At 44.1% G+C, this 16515-nt stretch overlaps 2 protein-coding genes across 4 annotated transcripts in view; both read left to right on the top strand.

Annotated features, from left to right (window-relative positions):
- The window catches only part of Kdm4a (lysine demethylase 4A), a 51884-nt gene extending 42646 nt beyond the window's left edge, over positions 1-9238 (top strand). For both annotated transcript variants that reach the window (XM_027937195.2, XM_027937196.2), the window contains exons 19-22: positions 2058-2228; positions 7254-7373; positions 7670-7762; positions 7895-9238. In XM_027937195.2, the coding sequence (XP_027792996.1) occupies positions 2058-2228; positions 7254-7373; positions 7670-7762; positions 7895-8035 (525 nt within the window). In that variant the 3' untranslated portion in view covers positions 8036-9238. The remainder of the gene's footprint in view (positions 1-2057; positions 2229-7253; positions 7374-7669; positions 7763-7894) is intronic.
- Positions 9239-11388: 2150 nt separating this feature from the next.
- St3gal3 (ST3 beta-galactoside alpha-2,3-sialyltransferase 3) overlaps positions 11389-16515 on the top strand; it is a 193473-nt gene continuing 188346 nt past the window's right edge. For both annotated transcript variants that reach the window (XM_027937363.3, XM_027937365.3), the window contains exon 1: positions 11389-11474. The gene's annotated coding sequence lies outside the window, so the exon portion shown is untranslated. The remainder of the gene's footprint in view (positions 11475-16515) is intronic.

A 16515-nucleotide genomic window follows, 5' to 3' on the forward strand; every position in this document is an offset into this window, starting at 1 on the left:
CAGGAAGGCCAGCTAGGTTAAGGATGAGAGGGAAGATTTGGAGATTATCAGTTTCTGGACGGATACTTGAACCCAGTTCCTATTGGAAATCAGGCTGTGGATAGTCCCAATGTAAGGAACAGATAGCAAAGCATGAACAAGTGAAAGCAGCCAGCAGAAAGATTAAGAGGGCCATATGCTACTGTAGAGAAGGCATGTCTGGTATGGTGGTTCTTGAGTACTCTAATTTGGGAGATCCATGGGACAGTCATATCAGATGCCAGTCTCTAGTGGGGGAAGTCTTTGCCATCAGCAAGTTATGGTTATGGTCTAATGGAATAGGTGACCATGCAGACTTTCAGCGTTGTGGTGAGTACAGTAATCAGAGATAGAGCATGGGAGAATCAGTCTAGGGGAATGAACTTTTAACTCTGCTTGGGATCACAGAAAAGTCCTCCATTGACTGGATCCTTTTCTTTCACAAAGGCATTTTAATGAGCATGAGAGGTGGTGAGCGGTATGGGTGGAACCTTGGGGAGATGGGAAAATATGCAATGTGGGAATGAGGCTTTGAAGGACTAAAAGCCTGATGTAGCATCAATTCCCAGGTCTGGTAGGGAAGTCCGAGTTTGATCATGAAACAGTAGTACTCCATATGCTTAGGTTGATAGCTGTAGACTGCTGATGCTGAGAGGAAGTTGGGGTACTGTTGAGTATTTATCTTACGATTTCATTCTATTTAGTAAGCTTCTGCTATGTGCTAGGCACTATGTTAGATGCTAGGAAAAGTCCCTGTTCTAGCTGGGCGCGGTAGCACACGCTTGTAATCCCAGCGGCTCACAAGTTCAAAGCCAGCCTCAGCAACTGTGAGGCACTAAGCAACTCAGTGAGACCTTGTCTCTAAATAAAATACAAAATAGGGCTGGGGATCTGGCTCACTGGTCGAATGCCCGTGAGTTCAATCCCTGGTACCAAAACAAAAAAGTCCCTGTCTTCAAGGACTTTTATATATGAAGTGTGTATCTTCTAGTTGAAAGATACATAGGAAACCAGTAAGAAACTACACAGGAAATAGCATTTTGGATGGTGAGAAGTATAGTAGACAAAAACCAGGATGAGGTGAGTAGAAGAGTGGGTAGTAAGGAGAGCAGCAGTGGGTGGTCCTCAGAATGTGAGGGAGTTATATGCAGACTACTGGGGAATGGCATTTCAGATAGTGGGATCCTTAGGTAAGAGCGTGTATATTTAGAGAACAGGAGAGGGTGACATGGCTAGAGTGGAGTGGGCAGGTGGTGGGGTAGTAGGGGTGGAGGCTTGCTGGACATGAGCCTGCACCTTACTTTGTTATCCTGTTTGCATCAAGGACTAGTTTAGAATGAGAAGGGAAAGGAGAGGGCACCAGAGATGATAGGTCTCTCTCTCTCTTTTTTCTTTTTTGGTACTGGGGATTGGACTTGGGCACTTGACCACTGAACCACATCCTCAGCCCTGTTTTCAATTTTATTTAGAGACAGGGTCTCACTGAGTTGCTTAGCACCTTGCTGTTGCTGAGGCTGGATTTGAACTCATAATCCTCCTGTCTCAGCCTCCCATGCTGCTAGGATTACAGGGGTGCACCACTGCATCTGGTGATAGGTGTCTTATAGTGGGGGCAACTTGTTATATGCAGCTGAGGAAATAAAGGAAATCTCAATCTTTGTGCCCTCACCCTGGAGGTATAGCTTAGTGCACAGATCAGTGTGGAGCATTGCCTGGTGCCCAGAGTTTCCAGTCACTGTTGATTTTTCTACCCAAATATGTGATGTGTGTGCATTAGTAGGTGCTGTTTGGTCAGTTCTAGTTTGGTCAGTTGTGCACTGGGAACTCAGGAGAACCGAATTTGTAGAGGAAAACAGAACCCTGGTTGGGATATGGATTATCTGGAATGGCCTGTTTCCACTCCCATTTTTTCTCCTTTTTTGCTTTTCCATTTCCATGATTATATGTCTCTGATAAAGGGGGACAGATTGATGATGGTATCCATTTGCAATTCCTATCAGCCCCATATGTGAGTTACCCAAGCTTCTTCTTTCTTCTAGCGTGCCAAGGGTGCCTTGCAGAGCATCACTGCAGGCCAGAAGGTCATTAGCAAGCACAAGAATGGGCGCTTCTACCAGTGTGAGGTGGTCAGACTCACCACTGAGACCTTCTATGAAGTCAACTTTGATGATGGCTCCTTCAGTGACAATCTGTATCCTGAGGACATAGTGGTAATGTCTGCAATCAGCTTCTGGGACGGTTTGAGACTGGGATCCTTCTAGGTCTGGCTAGCTGACAGGTGGTGGGTTGGCCTTTTCTAGCCTGGTCCTGTGGTCCCATCAGTAGGTTCCCAAAAAGAAAGAAGCATTTGTACCGTTCTTTCTTTGCAAGGAAAATTGTGTACTACTAGGGTACTGATTCTAGAAGTTGGTGGGAATCATTGTTTTTTACAGTTCTTTAAAAAGCATGCATATTTTTCAATCTCAACTATCGCTGAAGGCATCTAGTGTGGTAGAAAAGCTCAGGGTTTGGAATAAAACCAATGTGCTGGGCCGGGGTTGTAGCTCAGTGGTAGAGCGCTTGCCTAGCATGTGTGAGACACGGGTTTGATCCTCAGCACCAAATAAAAAATAAATATAATAAAAGGTATGGTGTCCTATCTACAACTAAAAAAAAAAAACACCAATGTGCTAATATCACCATCATTGCTTAGAAGTTGTGTGACCTCAAGAAATTTTTCCAACCCTGTTTTCTTTCTTTTTTTGGTACCAGGGATTGAACCCAGGGTCACTTAACCACTGAACCACATGCCCAGCCTTCCTTTTTTATGTTTTATTGTGAGACGTGGTCTTATAAGTCCTTATGGCCTCCCTTAGTTGCTGAGGTGGGTCTCGAATTTGCAATCCTCCTACCTTAGCTCATGAGTTGCTCAGATTACAGGCATGTTCCTCTGTGCCTGGCTCCAACTCTATTTTCTATCATGTTTTTTTAGTATGTGCATAGAACTGATTTTGGTACTTTATAGGTTACTTTTTGGTAGAGAGCTTTAGGGGTAGAGGCTGGGGTTGTGGCTCAGTGGTAGAGCATGTGCCTAGCATGCGTGAGGCACTGGGTTCAATCCCCAGCACCACATAAACAAATTAAATAAACAAAGTAAAGGTATTGTGTCCAGGGCTGGGGATGTGGCTCAAGCGGTAGCGTGCTCGCCTGCCATGCGTGCGGCCTGGGTTCGATCCTCAGCACCACATACAAATAAAGATGTTGTGTCTGCCGAAAATTAAAAAATAAATATTAAAAAAAAAATTTTAAAAAAAGGATCTTTAAAAAAAAAAAAAAGGTATTGTGTCCATCTACATCTAAAAAATATAAAAAAAGAGAGCACTTTAGGGGTAAGTAGCAATGACTTGGAGTCAGCCGTGGCTTGCTTATGATATAATACCTGAGACACTAGAGGTCCTACCTCCCTGGACCCAATCTTTAGTTTCCTGACATAGTATTCAGGACTTAGTCCAGGTTTCCCTTGCCCCTACCCTGCCTTTTCATTTCAGTTAGTCTAAGCACAAGTTAGAATAGTGTTGCCGCTTTTTCCTTTAACAAATTGGATATTTCCCTTTTTTATACTGCATTAACAACTTAATTTGTAAAAGTGCACAAATTATTTATAAGAGTGGTCTAATGTCATCGTAAAGATATTAGTATTCATAGCAGCGTTTTTTAAGTCCTTACAGTATGCAAGGCACTGTGCTAAGTATTTAAGACAAATGTGTTTCCCTTTTCATACCACGTCTGAGAAGTAGGTGATATTATCTCTAACAATACAGTGATCTCTGAACTCATTTTTCTAAAAGTTATTGAGGACCCCAAAAAGCATATATTTTTGTGGGGTTATCTCTAGTAATATTTACCCTGTTCAGTATTAAAACAGATTAATATTCCTTTTTAAATGAAAAATATCTTTTTTAAAACAAAAACCACTAGTGAGAAGAATGCCATTTTTCACCAATTTTGCAAATCTCTTTAATGACATTTCTTTATTCTGTCTGTTCTGTGGTACATTATTTTGGTTAAAGTAGACGAAGAAAATTCAGCTTCATACAGTTATGTAGTTGGAAAGGGGAAGATCATTTCAATAGCTTTCAGATCATATAATTATTCTTCTCAGATATTCCACCAAAACTCAATGAGTGGCTTTTTATTTAGGGGTAGGGTGGGTAAGAAGGATTGAACCCAGAAGCGCTTAATCACTGAGCCACATCCTCAGGCAAACACCCTCCCTCCCTTTTAAATTTTGAGACAAGGTCTTGCTGAGTTGCTTAGGGCCTCGCTAAGATGCTGTGAACTTGCAATCTTCCTGTAACAAGTGGCATTTTTAAAAGGTTAGTTGTAGTATGGGATCTGAAAGCAGATCAGTAAACTTGTCCTCTATTACGTTAAAATCCATCGGTCTGCCTTGCACTTAGAATGGATCTTTTACCCATGCCTAATTTCATAATACCATATATGGTCAAATAGAAAATACTGGTGTAGCCAGGCACCGTGGTGCACGCCTGTAATCTCAGTAGCTTGGTAGGCTGAGGCAGGAGGATCGCGAAGTCAAAGCTAGTCTCAGTAAAAAGCAAGGTGCTAAGCAAATCAGTGAGACCCTGTCTCTAAATCAAATACAAAATAGGGCTGGGGATGTTGCTCAGTGGTCTAGTGCCCCTGAGTTCAATCCCTGGTACTCCCCCTTGCCCCCCCCCCCCCCCCCCCGCCCAAAAAAAAAAGTGCACTGAGCTATGGAAATCTTCCAAATGTTAAATTTTCTTATAAATATCAAAACATTGGACTTGGGATGTGATGCAGTGATAAAGTACTTGCCTGGCACATATGAGGCCCTGGATTCAGTTACCAGACCCACAAAAAGAAAAAAAAAAATCACATTTATTAGTGTCCCTCATCTTGTCAGAAGACTAAATACTGGGATGCTACAAATTGACAGTGGTGATCCCACTTGTTTGAAATTCTAATTTTTACTTGAAAGTTTGAATTTTAATTAATCATTTTTGCTGTGTTGGGAATTGAACATAGGACTTCATGTATTCAAGGCAGGCACTCTTTCACTGAGGTACAGCTACAGCCTTTTAATTTTATTGTAGTGTACTAAATTGCCCAAATTGGTCTCTATTTTGAAATCTTCCTGCCTCAGCTTCCTAAGTAGCTGAGATTACAGGTGTCCATTATATATTTGTTTAATTAATTAATTTATTTATTTTTGATTCTGGGCATTGAACCCAGTGCCTCATGCACAATAGGCACTACCACTGAATTTCATTTCTAGCCTGAAAGCTTAAATTTTATTTAATTCCTCTTCCTCAGTTGTTTTCCTTCCCTCCCTCCCTTCCTTCCTTCCTTTCTTTTTTGTCATATTGCTGGGGGTTGAACCCAGAGCCTTGTGCATGCTAGGCAAGTGTTTTGCCAACCTGAATACAGGCACTCTCTCACTGAGGTACAGCTCCAGCCTGAATATAGGTGATTTTTTTTTTCCTAGATAATCATCATACTGCCATATGCAGCCTGGTGTGTCTTACGAGACTTACTCATGCATTCAAGATTAAGATTTAACAAAAATGGCACACACCTGTAATCTTAGTGACCAGGAGGCTGAGGCAGGAAGATTGCAATTTTGAGGCCAGCCTCAGCAATTTAGCAAGACACTAAGCAACTCAGCAAGACCCTGTCTCAAAATAAAAAAATAAAAAGGGCTGGGAATATAGCTCAGTGATTAAGTGTCCCTGTGTTTAATCCCCGTACCAAAAAAAGGTGTAATAAAATTGTTATTGTTTTGGGGCTGGGGATGTGGCTCAAGCGGTAGCGCGCTCGCCTGGCATGCGTGCGTCCCGGGTTCCATCCTCAGCACCACATACAAACAAAGATATTGTGTCCGCCGAAAACTAAAAAATAAATATTAAAAAAAAAATTGTTATTGTTTCATCAAGGACATTGTTATGTGAAATGATACGTTTTCTTTTTTTCTTTAAATTTTGTATGCATAGCAATAACAACTTGTAGAGTTTGGGGCCCTTACTTTGATTTATGCACATGGCAAGTGGTTGTACCCATCATTGATTTTACACCATCTCTGCAAATGTCAACAAGGTGCAAAAGACTAGTGTTTTTTTTTTAATTTTTTAAAAACTTTTTAAAATAATTAATTTTTTTATGTGGTGCTGAGGCTCCAACCCAGTTCCTCAGTGCTCTACCACTGAGCCACAACCCCAGTCCAAGACTAGTGTTTTAACATGAAATTAGTCATGATCTCACATGTTCCCTGCACAGGGTTGTGGACCAAGCTTTGAGAACTACTGTTATTGAATTGCATAGATCTTTAGTGGTTTATCAAGAAGTACATGTTGGACTACTTAAAACTTCCACTCAGATATTTGTTTTGGGGTGAAGGCACAATAGTTTCTGCTTAATTCTTAGATTCATATAAAACATGATTATTGATTACCTAACCCATAAATGAATTGGCAATATAATATACAGCCATTTCTACTCAATTAATGAACTAGCAAGGCAGGACATACAGTCATATATGTCTAACTCTTGTCATATAATATGACGTTTATCAGGGCAACTGTAAACATGCACATCCTTTTAGACTCAGTACCCTTCCCCTCTCTGATGTGTACTTTTTAGGCGTTGTCCTGTGGAACTTCTCTGAGGTCTACCAATCATAAATTCATAAACTATTGTGCTTGTACATTGTCCATCCACTGTGTACCAGGTCCCGTGCTAGGATATGGTAATGATTCACCTTAGTGTACACTCTTTTATGAGAAGTAAAAGTTCTAATGTACTTTGCTAATTCTGTGGAAGGTGATCCTTTTTTCTCACCTTGCCTGTATTTTAAGAACACATTTCTTATAAACATAGCTGAGTATAGTTCTAGTTTATGACACAGCCCTGAAGAATCCTTTAAGGGACAGTTGAAGGGATGTAAAGAGGACTGTTGATTCTCCTATGCTAATTATAATCTACTAACTTTATTAAAAAGCTATTATTTCTTGTCATCTGTTGGCAGCATGGAACAGAGATATGGGGCATACTTTGACTCAGCAAGCTGGTCTTTGTATCTTTCAGTCCAGAGCAAGCTACCTTGCTTGAAGTATCTGAGCCAAGTATTTGTTTTGGTTCATTCTTTCCTGAGTAGGTGTTCATTACTATTGTATTCAAGTGGACCTTCCTTTCATTCTCCTTCCTCTTTCTTTCCTTAGAGCCAGGACTGCCTACAGTTGGGTCCTCCTGCTGAAGGAGAAGTGGTTCAAGTGAGATGGACGGATGGCCAAGTCTATGGAGCTAAATTTGTGGCCTCCCACCCCATCCAGATGTACCAGGTAGCCGGGGGTTCTTGCTAGGGAGTTGGGAGTGGGTGGGTACTTGATTACTTCAGTGCTTTCTTTTGGGTGAGAGATGAGTCTATACTCTTGAGAGAATTAGTGGATCCACTAACAACCTTTTCAGACTTAGGGGTCTGTCCTGGGTCAGGTCTGCCAGTAGGGTTTCAGACATGGCATTCCTTACTCCAGTGTTGTTAACACTTTCCTTTGGCTGCAGGAAATTGCTACTCTGCATGGTAGACCAGGGGAGTCTCAGGAGTATTTTAGCCCAAAGGACTCTGTTTCCTTGGCAGGTGGAGTTTGAGGATGGCTCGCAGCTTGTGGTTAAGAGAGATGATGTATACACGCTGGATGAAGAGCTTCCCAAGAGAGTCAAGTCTAGATTGGTGAGTGTGTTTTCTGTGTACCCTGGGCTCCTGTCTGGGAGGGGAGGGAAGATGGCAGGAGTATGTCCTTTTGTTTTTTTCTTGGGATAGTTGGCCACAAAGTGATTATTTGGCTTGCCTGTCCTACTGTAGTCAGTAGCCTCAGACATGCGCTTCAACGAGATTTTCACGGAGAAAGAGGTTAAGCAGGAAAAGAAACGGCAGCGGGTAATCAACTCGAGGTACCGAGAAGACTACATCGAGCCTGCACTGTACCGGGCCATCATGGAGTAGGCATTTCCAAGGTCCAAGAGGTTCCCAGCCATCAAGGCGAGAGCACTCGGGTTCCACAGCACAGCAGACACTCGGAACTCTGAAGTCTTTAAAAGTGAAGTTGTAAAAAGAAAAGGAATGAAATAACCAACCCCATCACCTTCTCACCCCAGCTGAATTGCATTCCGCTGTAGAGAAATGACAAGCTGTTTTTGGACATGTGGTAGCAGCCGTTGATCTCCCAGCTGAGGGGCTGAGCACTGGAATGCTGTGGCTGCATTAGCCCCCAGTCTGAAAAGGAGTCAGCTGTGCTGGCTGGGCGGGTTCCCCTGTTCCTGGCCTAGGACTTAGCTTCCTGCCAAGCACCTGCACCGACCAGGCAGAGGTGCTGGTGCTTGACCTAAATCTCCTTTTGTATTTATGTGTATGTGTGTGTGTGTGTGTGTGTGTGTGTGCGTGTGCGCGTGAGTGTGTGTGAGTATGTGTGTGTGTGTTTGGGTGTTTGGTCTGGACCAGCTTCTGTCAGCCCCTGGCCTTTACTTTTTTCTTGCCTCTTCAGGGCAAACAAAATGTGAAATTCCGCCCTCAGCTGAGCTGAGTAAGGGCCCCTGTGGGTTGGCTGAAGATGGGTGTAGCCATCTATTCAGGCTTGGAAAGGCCTCAGGAGTGCTGGCAAAGCTGCAGTGTTGAGAGGCTAAGGAGTTGATGCCACCTTTGTCCTCCCTTGAGGAGAATACAAGGGTAACATGGATATTTGCCCGCAATACTCTAGGCACAGAACCCCTGTGGCACAGTATTACTTGGTGTGAGTAGGGAATACCCCAAAGGGAGGATTTTAATGATGGAAGCAGGCAGAGCCTGGTAGGTGATTCTGTCAACAGAAAATTGCAATCATGCAGGGGCTGGGAGGGTTAGAGTGAATTGGGGCCACTGGAGGCTAGGGGCAAGTATAGATATGCCCTTGGTCTTGGGGTGGGAGGGTGCTGATTTGAGGGTGGGGGGTGGGAATAGAGGGCAACACTGAAGGGGTTAAACAGGTTTTTGCTCCTCTTGAATTTGTTTGCCTGGGCCCAGGATTGTAGGGCTTCATACTTAACCCTATGTATACAAGAATCAAATTTATAAACTTCCCCATTTTTTGTTACGTATGAACGCTATAAACCAAATTATTTTGAAAACTGGTGCATCACCTTGTCCTTAGCAATAAAAAGTGTGTTGAGCAGATTGGCTGTGTCTGCCCCAAGGAGCCCAAGTGGCCAAGGGTCAGGCTGGGGTTTATCAAGAGTCATATGCTCTGGAACAGGGCTGTGTATTTAAAGAGTCCATGAAGCAGAGTTTGGAAAGTGGTTCCAGGAGAGGGCTCCCTTCCTTGTTATGCTCCATGGGCATTTCTGGCTATGAGCACCTCTTTTTGCTTACCCTGCCCTAGAGGTGGCCAAGGGGAGGTAAGGGTGGAAGGAGCAGACTACTGAGTCTTCTCAACATAGTTTGATTTCTCATTTCCACCCCATTTGATAAATCCTAAACTGGGCTAAGTCCATGCCAGCATCTGTGTTTCATACATGTTGTGGAACCAATTTGAAAGAAAGGAGTGTTTACATTCTAGGTACTTGGAGAGCAAGTGACTTGTACACAGTTGGGTTCTGAAGTTGCTCTCCAAGCTACCTATAGTTGGTGAAAAGCTTCCCAGGAGGAATATCCTCTTTGCCTTAAGGTTGATGGGGACAAAGATAGGGGAGCCTCAAGGCAGGAAGGGGACAGTAAATAGGTGTCAGATTCTGGTGCAACATAGCAGTTCTAGCTGGCCTTCAGAGGTGCTTCCAGTGGCGTGTCCCTGTCCAGGTACAGGAGATGATTTGAGTCAGCTCAGCTACCCAGTGCTTCATGTCCCTGGGACTTGGGAGTTGGCTGCTACTTGGTACTGATTGTAGGGGAAGGGAAGAGCAAAAGGTTTCAAAGATGCTTTTCTATACCAACTCCTGGTGTCAAGGCAAGGTTGACCCTTTGCCTTTTACTCAGGGAGTCTCAGAGGATGTGCCAGGAGAGGCTGGGCAGAGCCTGGACTTAATGGAATGTTCAGTGGACCCTGGGAGCACACATGTTTGCAGGGGAAAAAACACTAACCTATCTTTCTCCACAGGGTCTAGGCCTCCCCAATGCTCTCTGACCCTGCTGTCCCTAGTCATGCTGAAGGACCTGCAGGCCAAGGTGTCTGATTTAATACCAGTAGAATTCTTAATTAGAAGCCAACCTTTTTCTTTTTCTTTTTTTTTTTTTTTTACTTTGGTTACTGTAATAACCTTGAGGAACCCAAGTTAAAAGAGGTGATGAACTGGCCTGTTTTGTTTTTTTAAGTGATCCAACCCAGGCCCTTGAGCATGCTAAGTATTTGTCCTACCCCTGAGCTACACCTCAACCCTGGCTAGTTAGGTCTGGGTTTCAAGACTGACCCAAATTAAAAGCCAGACCAGTTCCCCGCTGCCGGCTTCCATCCCCTCAAGCCCTTTTTATAAGACAAACTGCTTTCCTTTAGTAATGTAGGGTCCTTGGGTCGGTATATAAAAAATGACAGTTCAAGTCCCTTAAGGCCAGGTCTCGGCTGAGGGAGAGAGGACGCAGGATGGGAGAGCGGGACTCCCTGGAGCTGCAGTATGGTGGGTGGGGTAGTCGTGTGTCCCGACTAAACATCTTCTACTAGTCTCTGAAGTTAGTAATGTCCGAGGGCACTCTGTACCTCCGTGCCCTCTTACCCCACAGAATTAAGCAGGGCTTGCGTAGGTCCAAAGCCTTGGGCCTCAGGAGGGTACTGCTGCTCTCAGCCTGGAAGATGAGATGAGGAATCCTTTGGCGTGAAGTGACCGCGACCACCCTGTACTTTGCGACACACACTCCCTGGCAAGGAAACAGGCTCTCAGTGGTCTGGGTCTAGGAGACGTCCGCGAGGAAAGTGTGTCCTCTGGGCCTAGGAGAGGACGAGGCGAGGTCGTCCGCGCTGCACCTGCAGGCCCCGTCTGCTCCACCTGCAGCAACCCCAAGCACTGCATCTTCCGCAGTCCGGGTACCCCTGGCTGGCGGGATGGGCGGGGCGCCCGCCGCGAGCTCCGGGCTCCGGTGCCTATTGGGCCGCCCTGTCCTGCGCCCGCCCGCCCTGCGGCGCAGCCCCGCATTGGTCAGCCCGGCGCCCCGCCCGGCTCTCGCGCGCCCATTGGCCATGGATGCCCGACCCCCGGCGAGGGCGCTAAGGCGAAGAGCGGGATTGGTGGTCCAGCAGTCCCTGGTTGCGGCCACGCGCTCCGCCCGCCGCTGCGTCCTCACTATGGCGGCGCCCATGCAGCCCACCGCGTCGTGGGCGCCCGCCGGGGTTCCCCGCGGCTGCCGCCGCCGCCTGCGCCGTCGCCTCCGCCTTCCCGCCCCGCGTGGGGTCGGGCGCCGCCTCCCCACTGTCTCCCTCTCCGCTGCGGTAAGGGCCTGCCCTGCGCTCTTCGGGGCGAGACAGCTACTGCAGCTAACGGTCGCCTCCCCGCCCCTCCCCCACGCCCGCGTCCCGGGCCCGGCGCCGAGTCCCAGAGCTCGTGCTGGGGAAGGAGGGATCTGGCACAACCCGGTGGACGCTCGGGCTGAAACCTGGAATCTCGCTTGGGTGGGGCTGCTAGGGCTGAGGGGAAAGCCCGCCTGAAACGGGCCAAGGGGTTTGAGGTCACCTGCGTGAGACCCCGCAGCGCTGCGACGCTTAGCGCAGAGGAAGGACACGGTCTTTCGGGCCCAGCTGTGGGAAGAGAAAGGAGAAGTCCAGGGAAAGGGACTCAGCATCTTATGGGTACTGGGTGTTATTGCTTACTGCTCTACCAGAAGCTAGATCTTCAGAGGCACCGGGGTCAATATGATTGGCAAAGTATGTGTCTTGATTCCTTTCCTTCTGGCACTTTTCCCCATTGTCTTCTCTGTGAGCACGTTTGCAAGAGAAAATGTCTTAGAGAGGAGAGTAGGTTTGGTTAGGAAAATGTTCCATAAATATGTTGCACTCCTTTTCATCATGGTACATGTTTTTATGATTTCTTATAAACCTCATTTTTGTTTGACATGTGAAGGAGTGAAATGTTAAAACTGAATCATTGTAATTAACCGAGGGCAGGACCAGTTAAGGCAGCTGTTATTTCCAGAAAGCAAAGAATACTTAAAAACTTTTCTGTGATGTACTTTAAATTATTTGTACTACGGATAGTTGAACTCGACTTATGTTACTGAAAGTAAAATAGTCGTGACAACTTAGGCTGTGTCTAAGTCAGTCATCTTGGAGTGATGATTACCCAACTGTTTACTGCACCTAGAAGTCAACAGAGTAAAAAGGAAGCTGGCACAAAAATTTATGACCAAATGGTAGTTTCAAGTAACTTCTTAAGGCAACAGTAACTCAAAGACATTTTGAAATATCAAGTGGAAAATTTCTCAGTTTCACAAGTCTGAATGTCTAACTATGGTTTAATAAAAGTAAATTATTAATGATGAAATGACATGCATGTTCTTAGAGAATAACTGACTTGTTCAATCAATCAAGTGTTTATTAAGTACATGTTTTGTCCAATGCATTGATTGAAGGAAACTCAAAGACACTGAAGATATGAAAGTTGTGAATGGGCCAGTAATATAGTTGTGGGAATAAAGAATGTAAAGGAAAGTAACTAATGATGTGGTCACTGGAGTTCCAAGAAAGTATGCACTATGAGAAGTCAAGAAAACGAAAAGCACATGTGTTTCTCAGGGTTTCACAGGGGAGTTGAGGCTTTAGTTGGGCCATAAATAGCCGGTAGCCTGGATGAAGGAAGAAAAGTGAACTGATGGAAAGCAAGGAAGGTAAGGGTGACAGAATGAACTTGAAATACACAAAGGTGGTCCCAGAGGTTCATTACTGGAAAAAGTGGGAGATGAGGTTGTACGAAAGACAAGTTGATGGCCTCAAACTGAGGAAGTACCTTTGCCCTGGGTGGAGTAAAGGATAAACAAATAGCAGTAGTAAGTACTTCTTCAAATGAAGTGGGGAGACAATCTTTAGGAAAGATACACAGTAACACTTTACCTGCCATTGTTTTACACACACTCCTCTTTGCTGGTATTGGGGACTGAACCCAGAGGCACTTGATCACTGAGCAACATGCCAAGCCCTTGTAATTTTTTATTTTGAGACTGGTTCTCACTAAGTTGCTCAGGCTGGCCTCAAACTTGTCATCCTTTTGCCTTAGCCTCCTGAGTAGCTGGGATTATAGCCATGTGCCACTGTACCTATTTTACTTTTCATTGTTACTTTTCTGATTAACCGTAGCTATTTGGAATAATAATTCTCAGCCACCACAGATCTGTACCTCAGGTCTCTTTTTGCCTTCTTTTCTACCCCTGTGTACATTGAGTTGCCAGTTCTTGTCGATTCTGCCTCCATAGCATTCTGGCATTTGCTACATTTCCACTCTTACTGTCATCACACTGATTTGAGGCCATCTACATCATTCCTGTGAATTTCCCCAGAACCTCCCTCTCTTGAAAAACTATTTCCTTTCCTTCCATCACTTTACTTTCTTACATCACTTCCAAGTGTGTCCTTCCCTGGCCAGGATTTTCATTGCCTCTGCACTGTCTGTTGCGTTAGGCACAGACCAGCCTGGCATGGGCAGTGTGGGCAGATGCATTTGTTGTCATGCCCTTACTTTTATTCTATTTTTCAAGTCAGTGGAGACTCTTATTCTTTGTGCTTTGCTGTTTATACTCCATGCTTTGCTTATATTGACTTTTTCTATCTTAAATGACCCCCTTAAATCTCTCATTACTGTTTCTACTCATGTTTTAGACCCATTAAATATGGAACTTCCTTTTTTTTTTTGTTTTTTGTTACTGGGGAGTGAATCCAGAGGTGCTTAACCACCGAGCCACATTCCCAGCCCTTTTATGTATTTTATTTAGAGACAGGGTCTCACTGAGTTACTTAGGGCCTTGCTAAGTTGCTGAGGCTAGCTTTGAACTTGTGATCCTCTTGCCTCAGCCTCCTGAGCCACTGGAATTACAGGCGTGTTCCACCATGCCTGGCTGGAACTTCCTTTTGAAGTGTTTTCTGTACTTGTCGCCCCATCTAATGAGATGTTTTTCTCCTTTAAACCACTTTAACTTTAGAGTTTGCCTTTTTGCCATAATTGCCACTAAGTGTTTTCCACCCACAACATAAGACTGAAGCTTTTTCAAGACATGGACTTTCTTTTTTGTCCTCTAACACAGTATTTTTACATAGTAGGTACTTTGCAAGTATACTTTTATGTTGAAAATAGCTTTGAAACAGGATGGATGCAAAGAAAATCTTTTGTGTAAACAAAATGTTTATCATCAAGTATGGAAATGAAATTACTTATGAGAGAATCCTTACTGAGGGATCTGGTCTGGAGAGCTTGGAGTAGGCTTCACTCAGAATAACTTCAAGATTTCAGTGCTTAACAGAACTGCAGTTGACTTGTCATTCATACTACATGTCTGTCATGAGTACACATTGGAACGCTGCTCCTCATAGTCACTCAGGGATCAGGGCAGATGGAAACTAAGTTGGGCGCTGGCTTTTTTAAGTTTTTGTCCCAGTGTGGGACATGTCACTTTCATTCATATTCCATTGGTCAAAGCATGCCACATGGTATTATGGTTTAAATCTGGAATGTCCCCTAAAGGTTCAGGTGTTGAAGGCGTGGTCCCCAGTGCAGCTGTGTTCCAAGGTAGACTTTGGGAGAGTGATTGAATCCTGAGGGCTGCACACTTATTAGTGGATTCATTCACTGATAGATTCATAAATTTGATGGCATAATTGGGAGATGGTAGAAACTGTAGACGGTAGGGCCTAGTTGGAGGGAATGGGTCACTGGGTGCATGCCTTAGAAGGCTATATCTTGTCCCTGACCCCTTCCTTGCTCACTCCCTGCTTCCCAGCTGCCATGAGCCAAGCAGCTTTCCTCTGCCTTGATGTTCTTCCTCACCTCAAGCCCAGAGCAATGAAGCAGGCAACTCTGGATTGAAACTGAGCCAAATAAATCATTCCTCCTTTAAGTTGTTTTTTTCAAGTATTTCATCACATTGATGAAAAGCTGACTAACCCACAAGACCATGCCTAAAAGTGGGGTAGGCAATTGTAGTCTTAGCATTTGCCTGGTAGTCAAAGAGTCAAAAATATTTGGTGAACAGCACTACTGAGTAGCAGATCTTCTGTGGGTATCATGGCCTATTAAAGATTAGTGTTAGAGAGTCAGTTGGGTTACTACAGACAAGCATATCGACAGTAGCTGGAAATAGTAGCTCTAACAAGACATGGTATAATGGTGAATTCAGAGTCAAAACTTCATTATAAGCACTTATAAATGCTTTTAGAACTGGGTGCAGTGATGCATACCTGTAAACACAGTGGCTCAGGAGTCTGAGACAGGAGGATCACAGGTTTGAAGCCATCCTCAGCAACTTAACGTGACTGTAACAAGACCCTGTTTCAAAAAATAAAAAAAAAGTAGGGATGTGGCTCAGTGGTTAAGCACCTTTAGGTTCAACCCTGATACCAATAAAATAAAATAAGGCAATCCATCTCAGTTATAACAGTCATTCATGAATATTACTATCTTAAAGCATTCTTAGTAATGAACACATTCAGAAATGAAAACGTTAAATTATTATTCAAGATAACTAAATTTGAGAAGTTTATAATAATTTGAGGTACATTTCCACTCAGTGGTTAAAATAAAAATGAATCTTAATTTAACCTTATTAGTTTAGTTGGGGCTAACAAACTTGATTCTTGGGGAGGAGACTTTACTTTTGACAAAGCATAAAAGCTCAGAGTGCTTATTTTAGCCCTGACTCAAGAGACAAGAGGATCTGGTTTCAAGATTTTGGCTCTGCCATTGAATAGTTTTCTATTTTGTGTATGTGTGTGGTGCTGGGGATTGAACCCAGGGCCTTATGCATATGAAGCAAACAGTCTCCCAACTGAGCTATATTCCTAGTCCCTGAGTAGTTCCCTTAAAAAAAAAAAAAAATTATTGAGCAACTGTCTTATTCTTTTTTTTTTTTTAATATTTTATTTACATTTTAGTTTTCAGCAGACACAACATCTTTGTTTGTATGTGATGCTGAGGATCGAACCCGGGCCGCACCCATGCCAGGGGAGCGCGCTACCGCTTGAGCCACATCCCCAGCCCCGACTGTCTTATTCTTGATCCTGAGTTTGCTTCTTAGTGAAATGTGCAGGTTAATTATAAGAATTGAATGAGTTCATAAAGTGCTTTGCATAGTACTTGGTTCAAAATGAGCACTCAGGATTATCTGAGCAGCAGCAGAGTTTGAAAAAACTTAGAGAAGTCAGGCAAGGAAACCCCAGAGACTGAAGGGTTTTCCCAGATTTTCCAACCTTTTTTTCTTTCTAGGATAGCATTCTGGACACACTTTTTTTGTATTGGAGGGTACTGGGAATTGAACTTGGTAATTCTTTCTAC

Source organism: Marmota flaviventris, chromosome 10, assembly GCF_047511675.1.
Source record: "Marmota flaviventris isolate mMarFla1 chromosome 10, mMarFla1.hap1, whole genome shotgun sequence".
NCBI classification, from domain to species: domain Eukaryota; kingdom Metazoa; phylum Chordata; class Mammalia; order Rodentia; family Sciuridae; genus Marmota; species Marmota flaviventris.